This window comes from Mauremys mutica, chromosome 3, assembly GCF_020497125.1.
Source record: "Mauremys mutica isolate MM-2020 ecotype Southern chromosome 3, ASM2049712v1, whole genome shotgun sequence".
NCBI lineage: Eukaryota > Metazoa > Chordata > Testudines > Geoemydidae > Mauremys > Mauremys mutica.
Genome location: NC_059074.1, coordinates 155,174,185 through 155,200,510, shown reverse-complemented (window position 1 = coordinate 155,200,510; position 26,326 = coordinate 155,174,185). Strand labels below are relative to the sequence as shown.

General features: G+C 43.8%; 1 protein-coding gene across 2 annotated transcripts; it reads right to left on the bottom strand.

Moving 5' to 3' along the window:
- Positions 1-698: 698 nt before the first annotated feature.
- LBH (LBH regulator of WNT signaling pathway) lies at positions 699-23,509 on the bottom strand. 2 transcript variants are annotated; one of them, XM_045011095.1, is made up of 3 exons: positions 23,362-23,509; positions 13,999-14,101; positions 699-3,407 (listed from the first exon to the last, which is right to left on the bottom strand). In XM_045011095.1, the coding sequence occupies exons 1-3, from the start codon at positions 23,415-23,417 to the stop codon at positions 3,213-3,215; spliced, it is 354 nt and encodes a 117-aa protein (XP_044867030.1). In that variant the 5' UTR covers positions 23,418-23,509; the 3' UTR covers positions 699-3,212. The 2 variants fall into 2 exon arrangements, with proteins under 2 accessions (XP_044867030.1, XP_044867031.1); XM_045011096.1 differs by lacking the exon at positions 23,362-23,509 and adding an exon at positions 17,108-17,332.
- Positions 23,510-26,326: the final 2,817 nt, after the last annotated feature.

Sequence of the window (26,326 nt, the reverse complement as noted above, 5' to 3'; positions counted from 1 at the left end):
CCCACAGTGGAACAGTCATTGGGAGGTGGTGGGGGAGGGGACGAGATGGGACTGTAGTTGAGTGGTTAGGACACCACTATGCTAAAGTTAAGGTGGACCAGAACGACCACCACCACCTCCTCCTTGCTCCCACAAGAAACTACACACCCATTCATGGATAGCTAGGCATCTGCCTACACCTTGGCATCCATCTCTAAGGGGCAGGACTTGCACCTGGGCATCTCCCATTGGTTAACTTAGACAGGGAGATCCTAGCATGCTGGCTTCTAGACTGTGGATCATGTTCTGAGGCTGTCTCTCCTCATTTGTTGGATTGGGAGCCTAGGTGCCAAATTTAGTTTTGTAGATGGCAGTGTTGTTCCTGGGATTTCCTAGGTGCCTAACTTGCACTTCAAGTCCCTTTGCAGATTCCCCCACCCCTTAGTTCTTTGCAGAGGTGCAAGGCAATGAAGAGTCAGGCCCCTTGATTTCATCCTTTCAAGTGATTTACGTGCTAGCTCAGCAAGCCCCGTAAGAATTATAATTAAGTCTAAACATATGCTTAAATTACATCAGCTTTACAGCCCATGTCAAAGTGCTTTGCATAATATGGCCTTGCTTTTAAAGTGAAAGATTGCTTCCGGTACAGATTAAAGCTCTGGGAAATCTGAAATCCCAACCTGCTTTTCTGTAAGCAGAGTTTAAAAAAAGCCACCAAGTTGGAAAGCATTTTCAAACTTTATTTACAACTGTCACAGTGACAAAAAAGTAGTTTGAGAAAAAAAAGCTAGCTTCTCCCTGAGGCTCAAAAAGAATTACAGAAATAGAATGTACATCAGACAACAGGAGTTTTACTGGAGTGCTTTGTTCTTTATACATTTGACAAATAGAAATATACACAATACCTTAAAAAAGAGAGGATGCAGACAAGAATATACCAGTCTTTACGGCAGACATTTCTCCTCAGATCTGGAGGATAAAGATTTCTATCCTTTTGCTACCCACATAATAATCTGTTAACAAGCCTCAACATGGTGGCACAGATTGAAGACTAGTACCAGTTTAAAACATTGAGACTGGCTGGTATACAGGTGTACAAGCTCATTCCATTAGACAGCAAGACTAGAACAGATGCTCAGATACAAACAGCTGGATCCATCAGTTTAAAAACGATATCACTAGATCATGATGAGAGGTCAGTGATGACAAAGCATCCATCAAACCTGGGAGTGAGCGCGAGACTGGTTCTTTGCTGCTAAAAAGAAGGAAGAGACAAGCTGCATTCTACATTGCTACTAGTCAGAACAATGCAAAAAAGTCAGTCTCCAATCCCTCAGGTCTGTCTGAAATAGTAACAGAGCTGATAAGTTATTGCCATTATGTTTAAACCACAAGCAAGACAAAGACTAAAACAATTCTGCTGATATGTTAAAAGCAATCCCCCAACCCCCACCAGCGTTTAAACTACTCATGAGGTATTAGATACAAATATATATATACACACACACACACACATAAAGTCCAAACAGATTTTTTTTAATTGAACCAGTTATTAGCAGACAGGATGCACTGGGTTTTATCATAAGGTCTGGTTAAGGCCTTAACATTTGTCTTTCTTGCTTTAGTGTCTCCAGACTTGTTTTAAGGTGGAAACTACCAGCACTTTATTCTTAGACCTGTCAGCTCCTCAACAGATGCCTTGGCCCCCCCTGGAGCTTTTCCATAAAGTTGCTGGATTGCCACTTTCCATGAAAGTTGCAAGTCAACCTGCCTTACAACCAGTTCCCCTTGTAGACAAAGGTCAGGTAGGACAGAGACAACACTCAGCACTGAACAAGTTGCACGGGATACCTTAGACCTTACAAACCATGTTGCCCTTTATTAAACCCAACTACTACTTTGTTACAATCAGAAGCACATCCTCTTGCCCAGAACACTCAAAAGCCATGAAATACTGTCTGAAGAGAGGCATCATTCCCTGCCCCAATCTTATCCTTTCAAGTCAGCCATTTGATTTCAGACTGCCTCTTTGATTTCAGTTTTGGCAACATTCTTTGACTTTGTGGCATGTGGGAATTTTCAATTTCATCCATTCTTACGCAGATGATTTCTGCAAGCATCTTGGTCTGCCAGCATTGCTAGGTCTTGGAGCTCTGGTAAAGCAATGCTGCTAACAAAGAAAACCCAAATCTAACAGTTCCCTGCAGATTCTCCCCATGCCCCTCTACTAAGCCAGTTTTGATCAGACGGTTGACCCAGCATGTTTGAGATGGAAACCACGCAGCCCCAGAATCATCTAGAAGGCAGGTGGCCCCTTCACCTTGCAAGCTTTATGCACTGTAATGAGTTCTTACTACAGCAGTCTCAGCTAGCAGGAGAGAAACGTCCTAACCACTTCTAGAACAAGATCTCAGGTAGATTTAGACATTACATGAAATTTCTTTGTTACCTCAAGATAAACAAGGACCTTGCAGAATAGATGGAGGGTAGCAGCAGAACACACTGACCCTACCAACTGAGCTGTTCAGCATTACAAGGTTTAAATGCAAAGAGAAGGCAAGAAAACATCTTCTGGGCAAAGACTGGGAACAGGTTTGATAGTTAACGCAAGAAAACCATTACTCCTACACATGCTTGTGTAACTTCAGGAGATGTGCAACTGGGGAAAGACTACAAGCCCCTTTGCCTCTCTATGCCACCCAGCAATTATGTCAGCAGAGCATCTATTTGTGATGTCACCACACATTTCCCCTCCACTCCAGATACATAAACAGAAGCTTATAAGAAAGGAAACTTTGAGAGATGAAGACTCTAGTCTCATGCTTGTGTAGCCAGAAGCAGTTCCTTGCTCAACACTGCTTACATTTCTTTATTCCCACCCTCCCCACAACTCATTAAACAGCCTTGCTTGTTCACCATCCACCAAGGGCCTTAGAATTTCTCTGCTGCCTCTGAGTCTTAACAAAAAAATAAAAAAATAAAATAAAAAGTCAGATAGTGATCTTGAGAACAGCAAACATTTTTCTCTGCATGACTTCCTTCCTCAGAAGGTCTGGAGAGTCTGTCACATCGAGGGCTTCAGTTCTCAATACAGAGAATATGAAAAAACCTAAGATCTTGCAGGTGCAAAATTGAACTTGTCTGTCTTTTTTCTTAAGAAAAAAAGACCTTCAGAACAGGTGTGGCTCTTCCCTCAAGACAATACAATCCCTTGTATTTTCTTCAGCTGCCATTTATTGCTCTTTGTTCTCTTTCTTTGCCTCTTCATGGTTTTCTTCTTCCTCTTCCTGCTCCTGGACGAGGAATTCCTCAGGTGGCCATCTCAGCTCCCCGCTCTCCACGTCCCCCTCTGTTGGCTCCACCACAATGGAAGGCAGGCGGTCTTTCAGCTTACAGTAACGGTCAAAGTCTGAGGGGTCAGGAAAAATCTGAAACAAAAGAAGTACCTCCATTAGAAAGAATATTTTAGTGTTTTGATATTGGCTAGCAGCTTACAGAGCATCACAACTATCAAGAGCCAAATCTCAAGAGGTCTGGTTCCAAGGGACAGAGTCAACCATAAATGAAGTTCTGCAAGTTCAGGAATTTTCAGGTTAGCTTCTCAGGAAAACTCATGAACCAGGCTGTGACCTGAAGCACCAGAATGCTGTCAAAAAATAAAAAAATAAAAAATGGGTGGGGGCAGCTGTCTGAAGGATTCCAAAACTGACAGGCTGCTGGAATAAAGTTCAAGATGGACATCTCTATGCTTTCAGACACACATCAACTAAGCCTCCCAGAGATTCACTGCTTACCACCAATGCTCATGAATTTGCAGACAGAGCTAAAAATCTTGCTATGAGAATCTGATGTCTGCATTTCCTGCTTTTGGTCAGGCCAGAAATATTGTGAAAACAGGCTCGCTATTTTAGCTCTCCTGCTTCTTGGTCTTTTTGCCTCAGGAGGTTTGGACTGGCTATCTTAGACTGTTTTCTTGTTCTGAGTCAACATGGAGAAAGTGGCTCTTTACATGGTTACCTTTAAATTTCAGAGAGAACATTTCTAAAATTAGGGGACAGTATGCAGGAGTCACTGGATGAAATTTAAAGGCTAGAGTGCAGTGACATGCAAATGAGTAATAAACTATTCCTGAAAATGGTTATGGGTTTGTTTTTTCAGATTATCCTATAAGGCCAGTATTTTCTATTGCGCTGAAAGATTCTGAGATGCATTTCCCAGTCCTGAAGTGGATTTGGATCTCCTGCCATCTTCCATCTAAATGCCACCCTTTGATAGCCCCAGCAGACCACCCAAGCCCAAACCGGGGCCATTTTGGTAGGATAATGCTGGAGATGGGAGAGCACCCGGACGGTTTTCTAGAGCAGACTACACTGTTAGTGCTAGATGTCAAGGCAGAAACTCAAGCCAGGAAAAGCACCTTGCTTTTGTAGTAGTATGTTGCAGGAGTACTTGTAGGTATGTGCCCTGGAATACGAGCCCAAATGCCACGTTTACTGAACCTTCAGAGCAGGACAGGCAAGAAAGTACTATTGCTTGTGAGCAATGCAGTGCAATTATTGTGGGTTACCAATGGACAGTCTTTAATAAACCTGTTCACACAGACAAGGATTTGTAGTAGGGGAAAAAAGGGACAACTGCCAACTCAGATTATCCAGTGATAATTAAGCAATTAACCATTTATCAAAAATTCCTGTCCTGTTTACAAGACTAAGCATTTATCTGGGCATCATTAAATATAAAACGTAGTCTTCAAAATATGAGAAGGCAGTCACGACTGCTACTCCATTTTCCTGAGGCTTGCAGAGGAGACAAGTAGTGCCTCATTTAGACAGTAGTGCCTACATTTTCAGAATCATCCACCAGTTTGGAATGCCTCATTTTTTGAGAGGCAAGGCCTGTTTTTGTTTTTTTTTTAAAATAGGCGCTGAGCACTTGCAGTTCCAGTTGTAGTAGCAGATGCTCAGGTCAGAAGCCTGAGGTGTTTCATGTGAGTTTGGGAACAGCCTTCCAGGAGGAGCAAACAACCTACCTAATTTTAAGATGGAGCTTGATAAATTTATGAAAAGGACTACATGATGGTGTTGCCTGCAATGGAAGAAGACTGGACAAAATGATCCAACAAGTCCCCTTCTGGTCCTATGCTGGGCACCCACACCCAGTAGACACTCTTGGAAAATTTGGCCTAACTTCTTCAATGGAGCTACTAGAGATATGCTATAATATGGCAGACAATTAACCCCCTCTGCAGATCAGTTTCCATTGAGTGTTCTGTGATTCACTGCCAGGACTCAATAGCCAAAGGAAAGCATAGTTCAGATGTACCTTTGAATACTCAGGGTTTCACAGGCTTTAGCAGTGTTGTTCTTTAGATAGTGGAAGACTTTTTGGGACCTAATCCCAAGTTCCTGCCAGTTTAGTAGCAGTTAAATGGCTACTAAAGAAGGGAGGGAGAGGAGAGACTAACTTGGGAGAAGATACTGCAGTAACAGCTTCAGTATGGCCATTAGAGACTCTCAGCCAGGGATGGCTCAAAACAAAAAGCCACATTTCAGACAGGCAGCCTAGGCTGCTAGTAGGCAGCAAGGCAGAGGGGTGTCTAATTCCAGCTCTCCCACACCACTCCAGGGCACCTTAGCCAGGTCCTTCAGCTGGACTGCTAGGAAGCCAAGAAGTATGGTATGGACAAGGCCTATTAATGTCACAGAATTCACAGGGGTGTTACAGTTTGTGGTACTTGCTATTACTCATTCCCAGAGCAAGCCATACAGTAACCGAGTCTCATACGATTTAATGGCTTCAGCCAGGCCAATCCCAGATACCCAGTCCATTGCTTAAGAGCTGTAGACAGAACTGAACTTTCAATATTAACTCCCCAGACTTGGGATACAGAGAACCTTGACACTGTATTGTTTAGAGGGCTGCAATGGAAAGAAAGTGTATTATAGTAGGTTATATATGCTGATAATGCCACTAAAATAGCCTACACTGTAGGAAAAAAGTTTAATTATTATACTGCTAACCTTTGGCTGCTATCATTTTAGCTGCATTAGGTCAAGTGGAGTAGTTCTGAAAATAGACTGATAGATTGGTTCTCTCAGAAGCCAAGGACCTAGTCATTTCCTCACAAACAAATATCCCCAAACGTGGTGTTCAGCTTTATTTTTTTACTAGCACAATCTTATCTTGAACAGCTGCACGAGAGGCTGAACCCAAGGAGGTCAAGCTTTTTTTCCACTAAGTCATGCTTTTTAATCATAGAGGCAGCATTAAAAAAAGGAGATGTCGCAATTACCCTTTCCAAGGGTGTGGACAGTCAATGGAAAAAAAGTATATGAAGCCAGATTTCCTAGCATGTGACAGATAGCCTTGCTTGTTGCCCTTATTGTGGGAACCAAGGAAAAAGTTTGTCATAATAAGACTGCCATTTACATTCAGGGAACAGATCAGGCAAATTACCCCATGCAATCTGAGCCCTAGCCACTCCAAAACAAGAGGCAGATTCCCAGTCACTATACAGAAGAGACTAATCACTCCTTTACCCACCCTCCTCAGCCTGATTTCTCTGTATAATCTGAAATGCAGCATAGATGGAAATACCCCAAGGGACATCCCCCTCCAGAGCAGGAATTGGAAACAAAAAGGGAAATCTGCACCCACATAACCCACTGCAGGTTTTACATTGAGCTCATGGCACTCAAAATCATGTCCTGGAATGCAGTGTGAATACTCATACAGTGTAGATATTAAAGCTTGTAGTTACATGCTTCACTAGAGTCTTGGAGTTAAAGAGCTAAGATCAGCGTAGGACAGGAGCTTTTGGCACCTTCCAACAGCCAAGAACGCTACAGAAGAGCGTTTATGATGGGCTAACTTTCCCCTGCCATCTACATATGACTGCATACAACTTTGAATATGTAATCATAGCAACTGCGGTCACTGAATCACAGCTTTAGAAGCCAAGGCCCGTCACTAAGCTTTATGCGAAGAGCTCTGACACACATCTTTGCAGGCTGCAGAGGGCAAGGAATAGGTTTGCTGCCCTAACGATGACATGCAGCATACTTAGCCCGGATTTGAGAAGGCAGTGGTTGACAAGCTTTGTTCAGAGGTCTTCTGGCAATCCCATTCTTTTCCATCTCAGGTACATGCAGACCTGAGTTCTCACCTTTCGCCTAGAAGGTGAACTGAAAGGCGATACCAGAAATTGAAGCCCCAAACTTAAGGTCACCCACGTACATCTCCATGCCAGGTGAGCCAAAAGTGACTTCTAGATTGAGAGCTTGGCACCGAGAATGGAAAACATTTAACCCCCCTGGAAAGGCAGATGGTGCCAGAGCCCTTTCCCAGTACCCCAGAGCAGAGGAGCTTTGCCATAATTAAACTAACCTTTGGCTGCTAGCTTCATGCAGGAGGACTGCAAGAAGCTGAGAAATGCTAATAAGGAAACCAGATACTACTGGACAGTGAGATGCAGTGTAGTTAACTGTACATGATGGGCTAATTATTGTCAATACAAAATGAGACAGCAGTAGCACGAACATCCTGCTTTCTGGAAGGGGGGATGGGAGACTTGGAAGGATCACAACATTAGATACAGAGGACCATATTCCAGTCAAAGTTACACTGGTGTAAATCCAGAGCAACATCCATTGACTTAAAGGAAGTTAACTTCAGATTGACACTGGTGTAACAGATTGGACTCCAGCCCCAGACACCCAGCAAATTACTGTTAGTAAGAGTGCACTGGTGGGAGAATACAGCTCCCTCCAGATACGAAAGATATTCCCAAATGAAGCCAACTGCTTCCTTGGACAGGTCATTGTATCAGTATTGACAAGTTCTAGGAAACTTATGTTCTGACACTGGTACTTTAGACTGGGTTCTCTGCTATGACAGTAGTACAGGATAACCCCCTGGATGCAGACTGATGGAATTCAAGGGTGCTTTAGCCTCTTTAGTACCCAAAATGTACCTGCATAGAGACAGCATACAGACACTACCATCCTTAGAGGTAGAGCCATGGTACAAGAAGCTAGATGTTCTTGAAAAAGCCGGAGACCAACTACATCTTATTTCAGACCTGAATGGAGGGTTGTCAAGGGAAAAAGTTAACAACCCACTCCCACCCCGAGAAGCAGAACACCATACCCTTCCAAGAGGCAGGATGGAAGTTCACATTAAAGAGAAAGATAATCCAGAGGGGCATGTCAGTGGTAAGAAATGCTGGGGCACCAGTTACTACCATGACTACTCAAGGTAGCATAGACAAGTGCTCAGACTGATGAAAAGTGGTAAGGAAAGTTGTGTTTGTGTGCGACGTTTCCAATCAAGATAACGGATCCTCCCTTGCAAAAGCTGCATAGGGGAGGGCAAGAAATTCTACATGGAGGTCTTGTGATCAGATGGTCCCTTTATCATCCTGGGTTTCAGTTTAATGCTGTTCCTTGGTTTACAATAAAAGATAGTTATCTGTAGCCCTAATAATTCCATCTCTATCTTTTTTAGCTCTGATCACATTCATTAACATTTGAAGCACTATTGTGCTCCTAGGCCTAAGTGTTTAGCCTGATCTATGCACTAGACATGTGTCAGCACATGCTAGTGCAACTTCCTGAGCCACTGTCTGTACTGTGCACATCTGGATTTGAGTAACAGGTGAACTTCCAGGCTTTCATTTTGTACAGTGGAACCACTTCAGAGGACAGTTTTACACAGTGCATAGATGTCAGTTCCAATGCAGGACTGCCTCAGTACAGGTATGGCCTTCCTTACTTAAGTTAATATAAAGGCATCTTACAAGATACAAGAGGTGAATATGAAGGCATACTAAGTTCCCCATTAGCCATCAGGTTGGCAATACATGTGTCTGTCATGGGTTACCACCTCTCATGTCTGAATCCTTACACATTTGGTTTCAGCAACATCAGTTCAATTCCACTGAAGTCAGTGGAGTTACTCTGGATTTACACTAGTGTTACAGATCGGCATGTGACTCCCTATATGGAATTAGTTAGCAATACCCAATATTGTCTTTTCCTATTGAAAATCAACTTTGCTTCAGCAGAACAAAAGAGGAGCTGGCTTCATGGGCAGACGATGCTGCGAGAAGTCCTAGTCTCAATGAGGGGAGGAAACCTCCAAGTATCTGCCACGTGCGTGAGGGTTACACATGTCATACAGATCAGATCCCTAGCCAGTGCCAGAATCCCAGCATGAGAATACCACGACTTAGGGTTTGAGCTTCCCAGGCCCACCAGAGCAAGGTGGATGTGACTAAGCCAGCTCAGTCATTGCATGCCTACCCCATTCAGAAATCAGTCAGTCACCTGTCCAGGGCAGTTAGTCCACCGGAAAGAACTCTTGGCTCAGAGTTTGGCATACACTGCTTGCTCAGTACAGCTGCCTCAGGCATCAAGATGTTTTCACTGTGCTCAACCCCAGCTACCATTCCAAGAAATTAAGAGCGATTCAGGTCAAGGGACTGTTTTGACAACACTGCAGCAAAAATGATTAATTTAGTCTTGAGCCTTGCTCTCATCCACATCATTTGTGCTGCTGTGGAATGACATTAGAAGAAAGGGAGCCAGCAGAGAGATGGCTAGGCGTTTTCAGATAACGGGCCTCTCCTGGGGTGGAGGGAGAGAGAGAGAACTAAGGGGTCACCATATATTAGCTCCAACCGGCTATAAAGAGACAGGACTCGCACAAGGCTGACGGACTGGAAATGAATGAAACTTTTCATGTGCACATTTGTCTCTGTAGGAGGGGCATCTTGCTCCATCAGCTGCATTTGAATGAGTTACTGTGTTAATGTCCCCATAGGAATTATGGGACACCCATTAGAGATCCAAAAATAGCTCTTCACTGCAGTCACAAGACCCAGTCTGACTTCATTTTTTCAGATATATTTTGTCCAGGCTTCCCATAGAATACACTTGTATTGTGCCAGACTCCTGCTCTGCTTTCACCATCTGCTTCTATTTTGGCCCTTCAAACCTGGCGGCTGAGCCATCTTCCTGGGAGCTAACAGAGCAGCCTTGGTTGTAGATACTGTATTAATAAAAGCTTTGTCCAACAAGGGAAGAGTTTTAAGTGCATTAGCTTAAACTCTCCAAGACTGTCTGTTTATTGGTTGCATTTAAGTATAGTTGCATTTAAGTATCATTAAAGCCAAATGAACAGAAAGTTGAGGGTTGAGATGTGTTTGTGTACATAAAATTGCATACAAATTGAGAATTTAGGCCAATGTGAGTACAACAGCATATGCAAAGTAGGTACAGTATATAGACTTCTGCAAAAAGAATGTGCTTGCCTCGGCCTTCTGGAAGTTAAGCCTTCCTATTGCTACTTTAAGAGCAAACTAACCATGATATGTTCATTCTCCTGACATGCACTGGACTCATGAGCTACATGAGTTCAGTTGTATATCTAGACAGAACTGATAGTCTATTGCCAGGAGTAGGAAGACATCAGTGTTTTAAGTTTACAGAGCACAACAGCTGGTGGGGGACAGAGGCAGGAATCTTACAATAAGTTTAGAAATCACTGGTTAATCTTTCCTGCAAAGTTCTGCTGAACTTCATGTTTACATTCTCTTGGCACAGAGCCTTTTATAGCTGGATATCCAGTCTGTTTTCCAGTGATCATGAGAGCATTTCAAAACAGAGCTGAGTACCAAATCTATGCTCATTTACTTTAGGATGGAGGTTTTGATTTAAGGGCACTAAAATCTTGCAAGTTAGTTCATGAGCTTTCTACAATTAAGGGCCACCTTCTGAAGAACAGTCCCCTTCTAGGAGCAGAGTCCAACCAGGGACCAGTTCGAATGCTCAGGGATCTAGAGACCCATGGTTAGATTTAAAATTCCATGTCAAGCTCATCACCACCACAATCCAAAACTAAGTTGAACATTGGTACAGAAGAGTCATGCTGAAATTAAGGGACTGCCTGTCCACTGTCCAAGGAAATATTAACAAAGCAACCGAGTTCCAATTCTGGTTTTACAAGTCCTTGCCTCTTATGTCCAAGTGCTGTGGTTCTTATAATTGGAATTCAACTCTGCAGGACAGGTAGACGATTTTGTAGCTTAGAACCATGTGGCTTGTATTGCAGGAGCATTCATGCTTCATTAGCCCTGTCCACTTGTAAAATACTAAGCTCGGGCACTCAATAGACTAGTGTACAATTTCCCATATAGAAAATCTTTCATAATCAGCAGAAGGGGTGGGTCAGCAGTGCCAGTCACAGAAAGCAGTGAGCTAGTGGTTTTGTTTGCATCCCGTTAGGGGGGTTTCCTCTTTCATTCTCAGTGTTTGGTTTTACTTTAAACTGTACAAGCCAGTTTAATTTTCTATCGCTGTTCATATTTAGTAACCCATACCACAATACGACAAACAGTTTCCATCCCAGTGCATTAGTGGGAGGACTACAGTCTAGACCTTCATTCCCCCTTGTAGCCCAATTTACAGGCAATGTAAACAAGTGTCCTTCTTTGTACGTTATTCATATAACTATTTGCTTCTGAAGATTGCCAGCATGTGGCATGGGCCCTACTAAAAGGTGACCACCCACTTCTTTCACTCCACCCAGCCATCCAAAGACTGTATGCTAACAGAGGGAGAAAGTAGCTTCTTACAGTCAACTAGGCTGTCAGTTAGGCCAAGCAAGCATAGGCATCATAAGAAGCTTGCAGGTATTTGAATAGGACCAGACCACTACAGAGAAGCAAGAGCTCCAAGAGCCAATAACACTTGCAAGTTGCATTTAGGACTGAGTATTGCAAATTACTGTATCTGCAAAATGTTAATGGAACTCCCAGCAACTTGAATGCTGCAACCAAGCAGTTTGCTCCCCAATGTTAGGGTCTAAACAAACACATTTACTGCAGGTCTACACTACAAACTTGCATTGGCCGATGCAGCGCTGCTGATGAAGACACTCGAAGTTGACAGGAGATTGCTCTCCAGTCAGCTTAATGCCAACTCCGTGAGAGGCGGTAGCTATGTCGATGGGAGAAGCTCTCCTGCTGAGACAGTCCTGTCTACATGGAAGTTAGGTCAGTATAAACGACATCACTCAAGGGTGTGGGTTTTTTCACACCCTGGAGCCACAGCTGTATTGAAGTAAGTGTGGAGTGGGATCTGGCCCTAGTATCACGAACGCTGCAAAAACCCAGCTCACACAACATAGTTAGGACAAGCAGGGTGCCTAGATTCTGACTGGTTCTCCAAAATCTCCAGATCTGTCTGGACAGTTTAAGAGGAGCCTAGAGGAAGGGAGTTATTGGCCCGACTGGATGCGGTGACCTATTAACACCATGACTGCAGTGGCTGGTTGTGTGCTGTCAGGATGAAGCAGGGTTTGAGGACTCTTGTTGAAGTATGCCCACTCTCTGGAAGCTCCAACTCACTCATGAGCCATGAGCATCCTTACAACCTTTAGAGCCAAACAGTTATTTCACATACAAACATGTAACCAGAGCACAGAACATGGAACTGGAGTTTTTTGGATCAAATACACCACATTTTCCCTGTCCAGAGCGTTGGTTTAGGTTGGCTCTAACAGGTTGATGCACTCTTTACGCTAGTGCATTTAAGGCCCTTTTAAAGAGCTAGGTGTGCAACGGTGCACCAATTTGCATGCATACTTAAAACCTACACATACAGTTGCTGTAATAGCATCTGCAAGTGGGAAGTTAATTTTATATATATATATATATATATATATATATATATATATATATATATATATATATATATCATAAAAATAAAAACTGCCCTGTTATGCACAGATCCGGCATACACATAAATCAGCCACTTGCATGCACAAGCTCTCATATCAAACTTTAATAGTAACTCTCCCACGGGGTAGTTAAAGGGTGGAAATCACCATTTGAGAGGACTGGGAAGGTACAATTACTCAAATGCTCATTCTTCGCACATCTCAGGTGATGGAGAAAATAGACTGAGACAAGCACTGAAATGTTGGTCAATCAATAGGCTAATATCAAAAGACATACAACAGCTCTCCACACCCAGCAATATTGTATTAATGACCCATATATCAGAGCTAGCCCCTAGAGCTGGTTCAAAGTTTCGTCAAAAGTTTCGCATCTGAAGATGCTGCTTAAGCTGAAGCTAAACATTTTGCTAAATTGTATCAATCTTGATGAAACTTTGTTTTGAAAAAAACATTGAAAAGTTTTCAGAAATGGTAAAACAGGATGTTGATCTTTTTTGGAAAGAAAGTTTAGATTTTCCATAACAAAGTAGTTTCATTTTTTAAATTTGCTTTATTTAAAAAAAAACAAAAACTTAGAACCCTGGCATTTGGAGGGTGTTAACATAGTCAAGTGTTTGTGGGGGGGAGGGGGGGTGTGGTTTAAGTTTTGCAATTTTTGTGGGATGGAAAAAAAAATCCAGTTTCTAGCTAATTCCACTAATCAGTCATTTTATGCTATATCCTCCTACCAAAGGTTCTTGAACTGCCAGGAGCTTATACCACTGAGTATTAAGATTAAGGTTTTGAGGGGAGAATGGGGAAATAGACTGTCTCGTATGGCACATGGCAAACAGTTTAAAATAGCCTTATCTGCTCAGCATAAACAAAGAATTATCTTAAAAGACTGAAGTGCCACAAACAACTCCTCCCATCTGCTCTAGGCAGATGGCTTGTGGGCCAAGTTGCAGATCTGTCAAAAGAAACTCCAGGGTTAGATTGTCCACTAGGGCTAACTTCCCCCTGGCATAGCCCCTCCCCAAGAATACTACATGATCTGGATTATGTAAAAAGGTACTTGGTTAATACAATCACATATTAAGATAGAAATTAAATTTAGACAAATTGCTCCTGCCAAGCAAACATCCTAGACCATTGACTTGTTCTCACTACAGAAAGATTTATTAGCTCAGATTATGGAAAGGTACATTAGGCTAGAAGTTTGCAACCTAGCTTGGACAGTTCCATAGCTGACTATTATGTAACCAGCCAACAATGCTATCCAGTCAACAGAAAGCTTACCTGATATGATAGGCCATCCTTGCGGGGGCTTAGCCCGATTTCATCCATAGATGTAGTACTCATCATCACCTCAGTCATTTCAGCTGATCTCAGATAATCAGGGCTGGAAACAAAGATAAAGATACTTTTTCAGCTCTCATGGAGCCATTTGATCACTGTTGTCCTTGAACAAGATTATGTGGTATCTAAAAACTAAAGCTTTATATTGCTGCAGAGTTAGTCACAGATAAGAACTGAAATGCTAAACCACTAAATCCTATTTCTGTTCTCCCCCCACCATCCCCTTCTTTGTAAGGGAATCAAAAATTATCTACCTAAAGAATCAGTACACAATATCATGCACCCAAAAAGTAGTTTGCAGGATCTCTCACTTTGAGCAATACAAGATTTCACCAAGACACATTAAAGTTTAACTCCACTTCCTCCAACTTTACCCTCAAGTGTAGGTTAAAAAACCCCACACCGAGCACTAGCACTTACCGTTTTCCCCCCCCTCCCAGCTTTAAAAACTAATCAGTTTTAACTCCTACTGACTTATTTTACTACCCCAGGGATTTCCACAGCAGTTGAGTAGGAGATATGCCAATTGCAGTGCTGCTTTTGCAGTCATAATGAAGTTTCCACCTCGACAATTTGAGAAAGTGAAGTTGATTTTCACAGCTTGTAGTTCCTCTATTTTACATTATGCTATTACTTAAGCCTATTTATAACCGCAGTACTTTGTATTTGCACGCACAAGTCAACTCACATTTGTCACCAAAATATTGGCCATCTGTTGCACCTTGCTCCCATGAAGTGACTTCAGACAAGTTCACATTGCCCTCCCAATGCCACTCCAGCTTACTATGCATGAACCAGCACAATGAGGGCTTTCAAAAGCATCCCAAAGCACAAGATACACAGATAACAGATATATAATGATAAGCACAAAGGCTTTGTTTACAGTGGCAAAGTGAGACCATATGATGCACCAGCTCTTATAAGTAGCAGCAGTAGCGGAAGCTGTAGCATTAGAGTTGATGCATGTTTCATTAGGTCAGATACCCCACTCAGGCATGACAACTTGTGGAGCCGCATCATTGTCAGTGTCACCTATCAAGTAACTGGCAGAGAGCTGGAAAAGAGTGGTTTTTTTCCAAGCTCTCACTAAGTGGTACATCAAGAACCTTGCTGATGGGAAATCTCTGCAAACTCCCTAGCCTAAGCTAAATAGTAGCTTGCCTACTTCCTATCCTCTGCTGCAACATACCCGTCCTGGGAGTGAGAGAAGTTGCACAGAGCCATTAGTTTGTTGAGCTGGAGCTCTCTATTTTCCAACTCTAGATGGGTTAAAAGGATACTAATAGGTCAGCACAGGATTAGTAAAAACAAGGGTTTTTGCAAAAGCCAGTATCTACACGCATGTTTCTAGGACTGTCTTAAACTGCACTAAAAAAAAATTTGCTTGCAACCATCCCCCCCAAAGCATTTGCAATCCAAACTATCGCATGAGCTACAGAGTCTATTTTCATCAAGGGAATCGAAATAAAGGAAGTGAACAAGTTTGTTGTTGAAATGTAGTCAGATGTTTAGATCGCTCAGCTCTAACAATACAAGGGGAGGAAGGCTGCTTAATCCAGTGTCCTTTTACAACTCCCTGAAGCAACATTAAGGATATTAAACAGGGTGATTTTTAATTTGGAAAGAAAGGTTGGAGGTGCAGCGTTAAGTTCCAGTGTTATAACCTGAGCAACCCCTCTATAATTCAGCCCAAATGGAAGATTAGCAAGAAAGTCATAAGCAACTGAAAAGAGAGGTTTTAGGACCTCAGCTTTAGCTGCCCCGTGGCTACCTGGCAATAGTAAAATAAAGGTGACAAGCTCACCGAAGTTCCCAAGCAATCTGCTTTAGCAGGTAGCGCTAATCCACGGCTATTTGGATTTCAGTCCTCAGAGGGACTTTCACACTGATTGTTCAAAGGATGCACTTGAAAAGGCGTGTACAGGCAATAAGGGAGCTTGGCCCAGCCTGTGCCCACCCTTATTTAGGTGTAAATCCAGAGGAACAGGCAGCGATGCCAATGGGCTAAATTCATCCCAGGAGTAACTGCTGAATTCAGTTGCTTACTCGGATATAACAGAGCACAGTCTGGCTTTCTGAATTTATTGGGGGTAAGAGTGGGGGGAGGATGCAGGGCAACGGGAAGGCTGCTACACCGTCTCCCTGGGGAAGGAAATTGGGGTTAGGATGAGCAGTTGCAGCCGAGCTGTTTGCCGTGTCAGTTTCCCCAGCTGACCTGATCGCCTCTGCCTTGGCTGCTGGTCCCCGCCCCTGACGTTGTCCAGGCTCGGCGCAAGAAGGATGGTAACCGGGTGCGCGACTGCAAGCCGCCTAGCAAGTTCCAGCTGCTCGGCAAACACACAGCCGGAAAGTATTTCCGCCTGCCTTCCCCGGCATGATCCCTGCACAGTCCTGCCCGCTCTCTTCTCCCAAGCCAGGGAGAGGATAAAGAGGCGCTTGCGAGTCACCGCAAGGGGTGTGTGTGTGGAATAGGTGAAAGGATGGGACACTGCAGCCGCTACAGCATGCGATCAACTGCAGCCAGATCGCTTCTGCAACACCCCTGCCCCTCCAACTCCCCAGCGGGGCTCAGACCACTGCTAGCGCTTGTTGCGGCTTCCCCAGGGCAGCCTCACAGACGCCCAAGGTGAATAAAACCCATCTCTCCGGCACAAGGCTTTGCAGCCCTGGCAGCAGCTCACGCATCCACTCTCCAGTGGGCTTCCGAACCAGCCCGCCCCGCCCCCTCAAGCACAATCTCCAGGACCCCCTAGATAAGATTTTCGTAACTGGGGCGGATAGGTGAAGATCTGGGCACGTTTTCTAGCAAACCTCCCCCAGCCCTTCTGCACGCTTTACTGCAGCCTCCACGCTCACTTCCTTTGTTTCCATTCCCTCACACCTCCCCCCTCTCCCGTCACAACCTTGACTGTGACTTCTGCCTGCAAAGCCATTGCAGGACAAATATCCCACCCTCCCCCCCTTCAAAAGTTACCCCAGGCACAGCCAAAGCCTTAACCAGCTCCCAGCCCGCCAACCGCCCCCGGGGAACCCGCAAGAGGGTACTCACCAGTGAATAGGGAAAAATACAGACATGAAGTCCTACCACAAAGGCTGACAAGCGTCTTTGGGATGCAAAAACAGGGAGCGCGTAGCAAAGGGGCCCAGCGGCTTCCCTTGAGAGCGGTGCGAGATAGCCAGGGGCACAGCAGCCCAGCGGGGAGGCTACGCGCTGATCGGCTTTTAACCCACAAGACAAAAGACACGCTACCAGCTGCCACTACAGCCCTAAGCCGCACCAGCGGCCCGGGAAGGCGCTTATATAGAGGAAGGGGCGTGGCTTTGCTCAGAGCGCCCGCCCCCGCCCTGGGATGACGTCACCAAAATCATGAATGGTTTCGTGCTTCCAGCCTGCGGTGAGCAGCCGCTTTGGGAGCCGGGCTGGCGAGCGCTGATTGGCCACAGCTGGGCTTCGCTGCCATGGCGTCAGCGGGGCTCGGGCTGCTGCAGGTTGTTACCCAGCCCAGCTCTCGCTTCGGGCGCGACCGAGCCCCTCTCGCCTGGGCTGCGTTTCCAAGCGGGCGGTGGGTGTTTGGGTGTGCAACCGTGCCGCTCTCGCTTTGCACAGAAATGAGAGATCGGAGCGGCTCCGCATTTGGTAAGTGCTCTGGTAGTGAGTCCGCTTGAGACGTTTACATGCTCACTCCGTTTTTTTAAATCCCATTCATTGAAACTGCACTGGCAGTACAGGCCCACGAGTTAGTCAAGCACAGCTCCCTCATCTCTGTCACATCTATCCGCCCGGCTCTCCACCAGACTGAGCTGTTAGTACCAATCACAGCAGGCACTCCTCCTCCTTTCAGATTTCTGCCTTACTCCCCTGCTTTCTTTACCTTGCTGCCTCCAAGTGTACGCTGAAGAGAAGAGAGCACTATTGGTTTCTATTTTGGGCTGCCTAATCAGGATAGGAGCAAGGTTTAAAATAATCCATGGGAAGGTGGGAGGAGGAAGAACTGCAAATTGCTTTGCTGAGGTTTTGTTTTTTTCACCCTTGCTGTTTATGTTGATCTTATTTTTAATGCCTTATGCTTCTTTGTTGGAGGAAGGAATAGTTTCTGGTGCTGGGTTTTTTCCACTCTACATCAGTGGCGCTCCCTCACTCATACACATGCAAACACAAAGGTTGGGCCAGACTCAGCTCTCAGTTACCTGGGTATAAATCCACAGATGCTAGTAGAGTTACTCTGCATTTACACCAGTGGGCTGAGAGTAGCATCTGCCCACTAGTTTCCAGTAACAATGACTGTTTTTAGGTAACAGAAGTAACAGAAGTCTGAGGTAGGGCTGGCACTCTGTCCTTAACACCTCATCTCACTTTAGGTGAATTTCACCAACAGAGAGCCATCATATTGCCTGTGCATCACTTAATCTCCCTCGAACCATAAATGGGGGAATTAAATGGGATTGAAGTGGCTTTACACAGGGGTGAATTTTACCCCGAGTGCCTAGACACCACTATTTACCTTATGTAAAAACCACATGTTGCTGGAGACATCTGGGATGCTTAGGCAAATTGGGAATAGCGTGTGAGCCCTAACTTTGAATTTCCTTGCCGCTTTCAGGTTAAGTTAGAGAGATGCTGACATTGATCCATTGGGTTTCTCCCAGCTCCATTGACACTGCCTTCCCCACACCTCCCAAAAAGAGAGAGAGAGAAACGATCTCTAACTGATCTCTCAAATCCTGTTGGGGAGGATTCCCTTGTTGGTGGATTACCTACAAGCTAGACAGGGTATGCATGAGTGTCTGCTGCAGGCAAAGATTGATTTATGAAACTTTTAACAGGAGGGCATTGAGCAAGAAACCACACAATGGTCTCAAAACTCCCAAATGAGGCAAATAATGCCAAGCCATATTTAACAAACAAGAATACAAGTTTACAGGAGGAGGGGGAAAATACATTGCCTGCCTGGGAAAATTATAGAACCATTAGAACAAGGTAAGAGATAGTTTAGGTGAACAGGTAAATTTCCCCAACTTTCCTCTTAAAATAAATCACTGAGGATGAAAGTCATCCCTGGGCAGAGTGCCCCAAAAGGCCTGTGCACCTTAAAAATTTAATTTAAACCCTAAACTGTGTGCATAAACTAATCCCACATGCTAAAAATCCTTAGGAAATAGCTGAGCAAAAATAAATCACAAGGGATACAGAGTAGCAGCTACTATGTGGGTCAAATCAGATGCACGTAGATGCCTGCAAAGTACTACCATCAGTCATTGGTCAGGCTGGGCTGTTGAGACTACTGACTTATGCAACACATTTTTACTGTTACCCTCCCTTCCTATCTTCCATCTCCCTATCCATCTGCTTCAGGCTTTTTTATGTCTTCTTGTAATCCTGGAGCTCACAACCTAAGGCAGGGACTGTCTTTATTTTACCTACTTGTACAACACCTAGCACTCGACTCTGATCCTCGAGTTGGTGCGTTAGTTGCTACCATAATACAAATAAGAAAGAAAGACAAAACGAAAGTTGGTTCCTAAGCAGCACTCACATATATCACCTATGGAACTGTTTTGCCTGCAACAGGCACCCAGATACTGTGCTGACAACACCAGCGTGGTATAAATCCTCAAACAGGCAGCCAGCTTTGTGCCAGCAAAATGGGTAATTGTGCGTATAAATATGAATGGTGCTTGTAGTAGTTACCGATATTGCTCCTTCAGATACATGTTATGCAGGAAAAACAGCTGCTCATACAAAAGCTGAAGTGGGTATGTGTTAAACTCGTTTGCCCCACCCATTCAACCCCAAAACCATAGGGGGGGGGTGTTTTCCACTGAGCCTGTCGGACAGCTGAATCGCCTAGTTTAATATTATATAATGAGGAGATGGTCTTTTTGCATCAGGAGCCAGTAGTCTCTCCTTTGTGCCAGGCTAAAGTAAATCACAAGGAACTGATCAAACCATCCCAAACAGATTTAAGTTCCGGTGTATGAAAAAAAGGTAGCACTAGGCTTAACTTGATTAACTGGGATTTAAGCAGTGCATAGGCCTCATGCTGCCTGTCTCCACGCATGTTAATTTCACCCTGAAGTGAATATAATCAGTTTAACCCCCATCACCACCCCCAGAACACATGGGCACCAGTGAAGGCCAGCAATAGGAATCCGACTGATTTCATGAGCAATGAATAAGACTTTGGCCCTTGTTTGTTTCTTAAATGTTGGAGCCAGTGGGTTGAGCAGGTAAGTAAAAAGGCAACCAGTTCTCTCCAGCAGAGCTAAAACAATCAAAAAGTCTGATTATGCAATCCGTGCAGGTGAGCAATTCCCATTCAAATCAATGGTGCTCAGGATCAGGCCTATGCTTCAATTGCTTCTAACCAAATAGTCTGATAGACAGATGCAATTCTATAGTCACTGACTTTGTTCCCAGGACCCAGTCCTATGAGATTCTAAGGGCCGGATTTTTAAGGGCAGTAGGTACATAAAAATCCAGGGAGGTAACCTAGTGGGATTTTCAAAAGTACCGAGGTGACTACAATAAGAGTTAGGTGCCTAGGTGCTTTAGAAAATCCCATTGGGTGCCTGACTCTTTAGGCATCTAAATACCTCTAAAAATCAGGCCCTAACTGCCCTGATCTCCCGTTGCCTCCAGCAGGAGTTGAGGACTCTCCATATCTCTTCAGACGGGGCCCTTTCTCAATTGCCTCTAATGGATTGTCAGAAATTTCTCCCTACCCCTCTCATGCACACATGTAGAGTCTGGTTTTGTCCATTTGTATGGAGTTGTCCATACATAACAAAAGAAGAAAGGAAAAAAAGAAGAAAAAGAAAGTGTCCCATTTAAACCAGACACACAATTTTCTGTATCAAAAATGCTTCTTTAGTTAGCAGCACTTCAATTCTATGGCTTCCCCCTAATCCTTTTGGGCCTCGCTCCCATGACGGCATCTGATTGAGGTCTTTTGTTCTTGATTCCTCAAGTATCAAGCTGACTGAGGGCTGTTTTGTGATTAATCTGACTGATTGACTCTAGACAGAGGACAAGGCTGGAACAAACAATTCAATCCAGCCCTGACTTTTTAGAAAGCAGTTTCTCTTCTCACTGGCTAGGTTTTTTTTTTTTTTAAAAGCAGAGCAGAGAACCCCAGGGTTTAAATCAGTTTAGACTTGGCCTGTTCCACCCCATAGGTACAGGGATCTTTAGGTAGTATTTGGTTCTAAGGAGGTGGCCAGGGGCTGGGTCTAAGAGAGCATATACCACTAAAAATATATTTGTGTTGCTTGATGAAAACAGATACCTAAAAGTTCATGTCAACACGTGAAGTTATTCAGGAATAGCCATTGCACATTAAATTCACACCCTACCTTCATCTGCGTAAATTTCCAACTGTAGACGAGCCCTTGCACTGACACCAACAGGAGTTTTGTCTGAGTAAAGAGTGAATAAATGCTGAGTACTGACTTCGGGATTTGCCCCCATATACTCAGTAGGTAGAAAAATCCTGCATAAATTTTAAAAGCCATATATGTCCTTAGGGTTGCTCTACATGGAACCTCTCAGGAAAATGAATCCAAATTAACTAATGGTGTGAATTTAAAGCAAATTCATTAAACCTCTGTGTGAACACTCTCATGCTGCATTAAAGTGGCCTTCCTTCTGTTTAGTTTTAATTCACTTGAATTAAACTAAACCATATTAAGGCCACTGTAATTCTGAATGAAAGTTAAAGTGAATTAAACTAATTTCACAATAAGTCCCTGTGTAGACAAGCCCTAACACATCAATTCAAAAAAGAAAGGCCTTTAACCCTTCCATTGCTCAGTAATTTCCTCACTTTTTATTACATCCTTGAATGTGATTCTCCTCCCACTTATACTAGTGGGAAACAGGAGGCGCTGCAGTGAATCCCATGCAATTGCACAGGAGTAAAATAGTATTCAGGGAGAGAAGAACCAGGCTCAAAGAATTTTGATTTAAATGAAAATGAGAACTAAACACATTCTGCCTCCCATGTCCCAGTGATGAACACAAGATACACCTTAAAAGTTCCATGGTTTGACTTTGGTGGACAGGCAGTTCAAGAAAAGGGAGCCTGACACAGAAACATTTTCATTTCTTTATTCTTTGTCTAATGGGCTCCCCAGATTCCTTCATCTCATTGTTGCACTTCTTTAAACCCATGGGGCCAGATCCTTAGCCAGTGTAAATCAATGCGGCTCAAATCCTCAGTCATGTAAATTGATTTTTAATGTAACTCTGTTGATTTATACCAGTTGAAGCTCTAGTCCCTATTGTTGCTGCTTTGATCATTTAATTTAATTTTATCAATCTTTACAATAATTTGTTTTTCAGGAGAATATAATGCAACAAGACACAAGCAAATAAAAACAGGACTTCCCTGTGATGTTACAAATCAGTAACAATCAGCCAATAAAAGGATCACAAGAAACATGCCAGAAAACAAATGGCTAATGGTATTCCTGTGTAGAGCATTTGCAGGTAACTAGAGCGGAGAAATAAAAGGGGCACGGTCAGGTAGTTTATTCAGACTTCACATTTAGGATTTGTTAAAATAAGATCCAAAACTTTATCATACCTTATATTAATCCAAGTGTTTTCATGACATTTACTGTTAAAATGTTAATGGAAACAGACTTTTTGGATTTAACCTTTCTCCTATTGCAGCAATATGCAAGTCCCTGGTAGCCAGAAAGTGCATTGACCAGGAAATGACAAATGATTGTAATGAATATATTACTCAAACATTAATGCTTAGCCTGCAAACGCTTCATGAAGGTACACTTTACAAGCTCCAATTTAGAGATGGGGTGAACAAGGCCCAGAGGGCTCACCAGACTTGGGAATGGAACGTGGCGTTCCTGTCTCCCAGTCAGGGTTCCAAATACTGCAGGGAAAATTTCTTAGTGAAAAAATAAACCCTTCAGTGGAGTTTAGAAACAAAATCATGGAAATATTGCTCTGGGTCTTTTGTACAAAGTTATTTTAAAAAATTTAAATTTGAGGCCAGATTTGACTTGCCAATGTCCTTCTAAATAGTTGAATTGAGGCCACAGAAAGAGGCCACATCAGGGCTGGGATTAGAACTCAGGAGGAGTTCCTAACTCCCACTCTTGTGTTCAGACTGTTAGATCCTCTCTGATCAGACCATGGATCATCTGCTTCTCTTTTACTCATCTCCCTAGTATCATGGGAGAAAATAACCATAACCCTGTCATGCAAGTTGCAACACTTAATAATCATGCTATATTCTTTCTTCAGTCTCAGCACATCAGAATATTCATGGTTTGCCCTACCTGAGTTTGTCCCAAGGCAAACGTTCTTCTTCTTGTAAAGCTCCTGCAGAGTGCATCAAGCTATATATTTAACTGGAAAAGGGGTCTTGTGGCTTGATTTCACGGTGACTTCCAGATGTTGTTTGAGTTTCACTGCAGCCTGCGGAAACTTAAAACAAGATCAATGTTTAGACATCCTTGTTGCATTTCAGCCGGTGATCATGCAGGAACAGAATCAAAAGGTGGATAGAGAGTGTGTTATTTCATGGCCCGGGTGAGGAAGAACGCAAGGAATGTAATTCTGGCAAACCAGAGTGCCTTGGTGCTATTTGGTGGCAGCACCTATAGTACCTAGAGATGCTACCAAGGGGACAGAAATAAAAGCCACTTTTGTAACCAACCCTTTTGCTTTGTTTTACACCAGTAAGTGAAGAATACAAGGCTGGAGGCTGATTCTGTAGCCCTTGCGCATGTGATTAGTACCACTGGTTGTGCAGACCAATAAAGTCCCATACAACAAAACCCTGATTCAGCGAAGCACTTAATCAACATAATGTTGAAAGTTAGGCATATGTAGAAGTGCTTTGCTGAACTGAGGCCATACATACCACAGCGATAGTTGCTATATAAAACCCAAGAGAGATGATGGATAGATATATGTGCAGGATCAGGCCCCTCATCGTGAAACCTAAAATAACCCTGTGCTATTCAATTTTTTAAATTGATTTTTCTTTTGTTCCATCTTGATTGTCACACAAGTTTAAACATGTTCGTTTTGCTCCCTGTGGGAAGCTCTATCCCCTCCAGTGTTTCAAAGAGAGCTGAAACCAAACACGGCTCTTTTGATTTGTTCCCTTGCAAGTACCAGACCGTTACTGAGAAAGTCAGCAGTACAGGCTATGTGTTACTTACCTGCTGCTTTCAGACCCAGCGGAGGAGGCATAAGAGAAACACATGGATTTATTTTCTACACTATAAAATAACTGTTGCTTGGGGGTTTATTGATTTCTTGGAGGCCAAGAAGTGGTGGATTGAAACACAAAGAGCCTGATTCCTGGTTGCCCGGAAAATACTGTGGTCAACCAGCAGACTGGGAAGGCACAGGGCCACATCAGAATGACAGCATTTCACACCCACCTTCCACTAGTGCAAATGATGACACACGGTGTGAGAATCAGTCCTGGAGCACAAGGAATATTACACACTCTTTGACTGGGACTTTATATACTCATACTTACAGTTAACTCAATATATACTATCCGCCTACATTTGTGTGTGTGTATATGTCCTCCCTCAATGAGTATGTCACCAGGCTTGCTCAAGCATGCATCATCACATCACTTTTCAGTGTGTTTAAGTATGTCTACGCAGGCTACACTGCTGACATATCTAGACTGTGTGGGATTGCATCACTCTCTAGTGGCTGCAGCCTCCAGAAGAGTTAAGCCCCCAAAGTGCTGCAGCAACGTGTCTCTCTAGTCATCTTATTATTGTTTTACTTACTATAGCATTGTAAGTGTATAAACTGCTTTATAATGGAGCCAACCCACTTCTCTGCTCCCTGCGTGCCTCTCAGCTGGTAGAAAGGGAGAAGAAACCACCTTCTCCCCAGCTGGAAATTGCCTGGCACAGAGGAGTCCCCAGCAGGGTTCAGAGCCTGCATAGCTGTCTGCTATACCACCCCTTCTGTGTTAGTCAGCTGCTTCCGCGTTGCTAGTGAGTAGCAGAGATGATTCTAGGCTGGGAAATTTGGATCCAAATCTGGACTCAAATTCCTCCAGAGTTTTGGTGTCTTTAAATTTTGGAGGGTTTTGTTCAGCCCATTATAAAAATAGGGACCAGATGCAAAGATTGGATCCCAGAGTTTGGGATCCTGGGGTTCAGTGGGGTCCCATCTTGTGCATATGTGTTCATGCATGCATTGGCAATGAGGCCAGTAGTGACAGAGGCTAAAGTCCCCTCCACAGTCAGTGAAAGGTTCTTGCTGGGGTCCATTAATGTGAACTATGATGCCCAATAGTGACCTTCAGCCTAATGTAGAGGGATCTCCCTTTATCAGGGAGGCAAGAAGTAATCCAGTAAAATCCTCAGCTTCCTGCTTAAAAGAATTGGCCAGTTAGCTGCATACCCAGCTGGGAGAAGTGTGCTCTGATACCATAGTGGTGATGACTGTGGCATAAATACCTATTCTGCCTGTCCAGAATAGATGAGAAAGGCATGCTGCATATGTAACATCTTACCAGAGATGGAAGTGCACCAAAACCCTGGCTCTGGATCACCTTCCTCTTTGCAGGTTTGGATTTGTATGTTGTGACTTGGGCCATTCTCTAACCTTGATTCAATTGTACCAACCACAACTAACTCAGGGCTTGTCTGCACTTGGAAGGCTACCATGGCACAGCTGGAGCGCTTCAATATAGACCTTACCTACACAACAGAAGTGATTCTCCTGTTGGCTTAGGTAATCCACCTGCCCAGCAGGTGGTAGCAAGGTTGACAGAAGTTAGGTCAGTTTAACTACATTGCTTAGGGCTGGGGATTTTTCACACGCCTAAGTGACATAGCTGGATCTACTTAACCTTTTTGTGTAGACCAGGCCTCACCCTTACTTCCATGCTCCGCTCAGCTCTTTCACACCCACAATCTTCAAGTCCCAGAAACTAGGGAGCAGCTCATGAGTTCCATCAACATAATGGCTATCAGAAAGTCACCAGCCCCTCTGACTGTCTGGATAATGGGGCCCTGGAAATTTTACACTCCTCATTCGGGGGATTGCTGTTTTTCCTTCTCCCTCCCCCAGAAAATTGTCTCTCTTGCTGTGTAAAGTGCAATGATGAGTATCATAAAGTACTATAATATAAAGAGAACCAGTGCTGCTTCGGCTGACGTGAGGGTTTGAACCTGGAATCACCAGTATTAAATGTGTGCATGTCAACTACATGAGCTAACCAACTATCTTCTCTAAGGAGGGAGTGGGGGCAGGAGG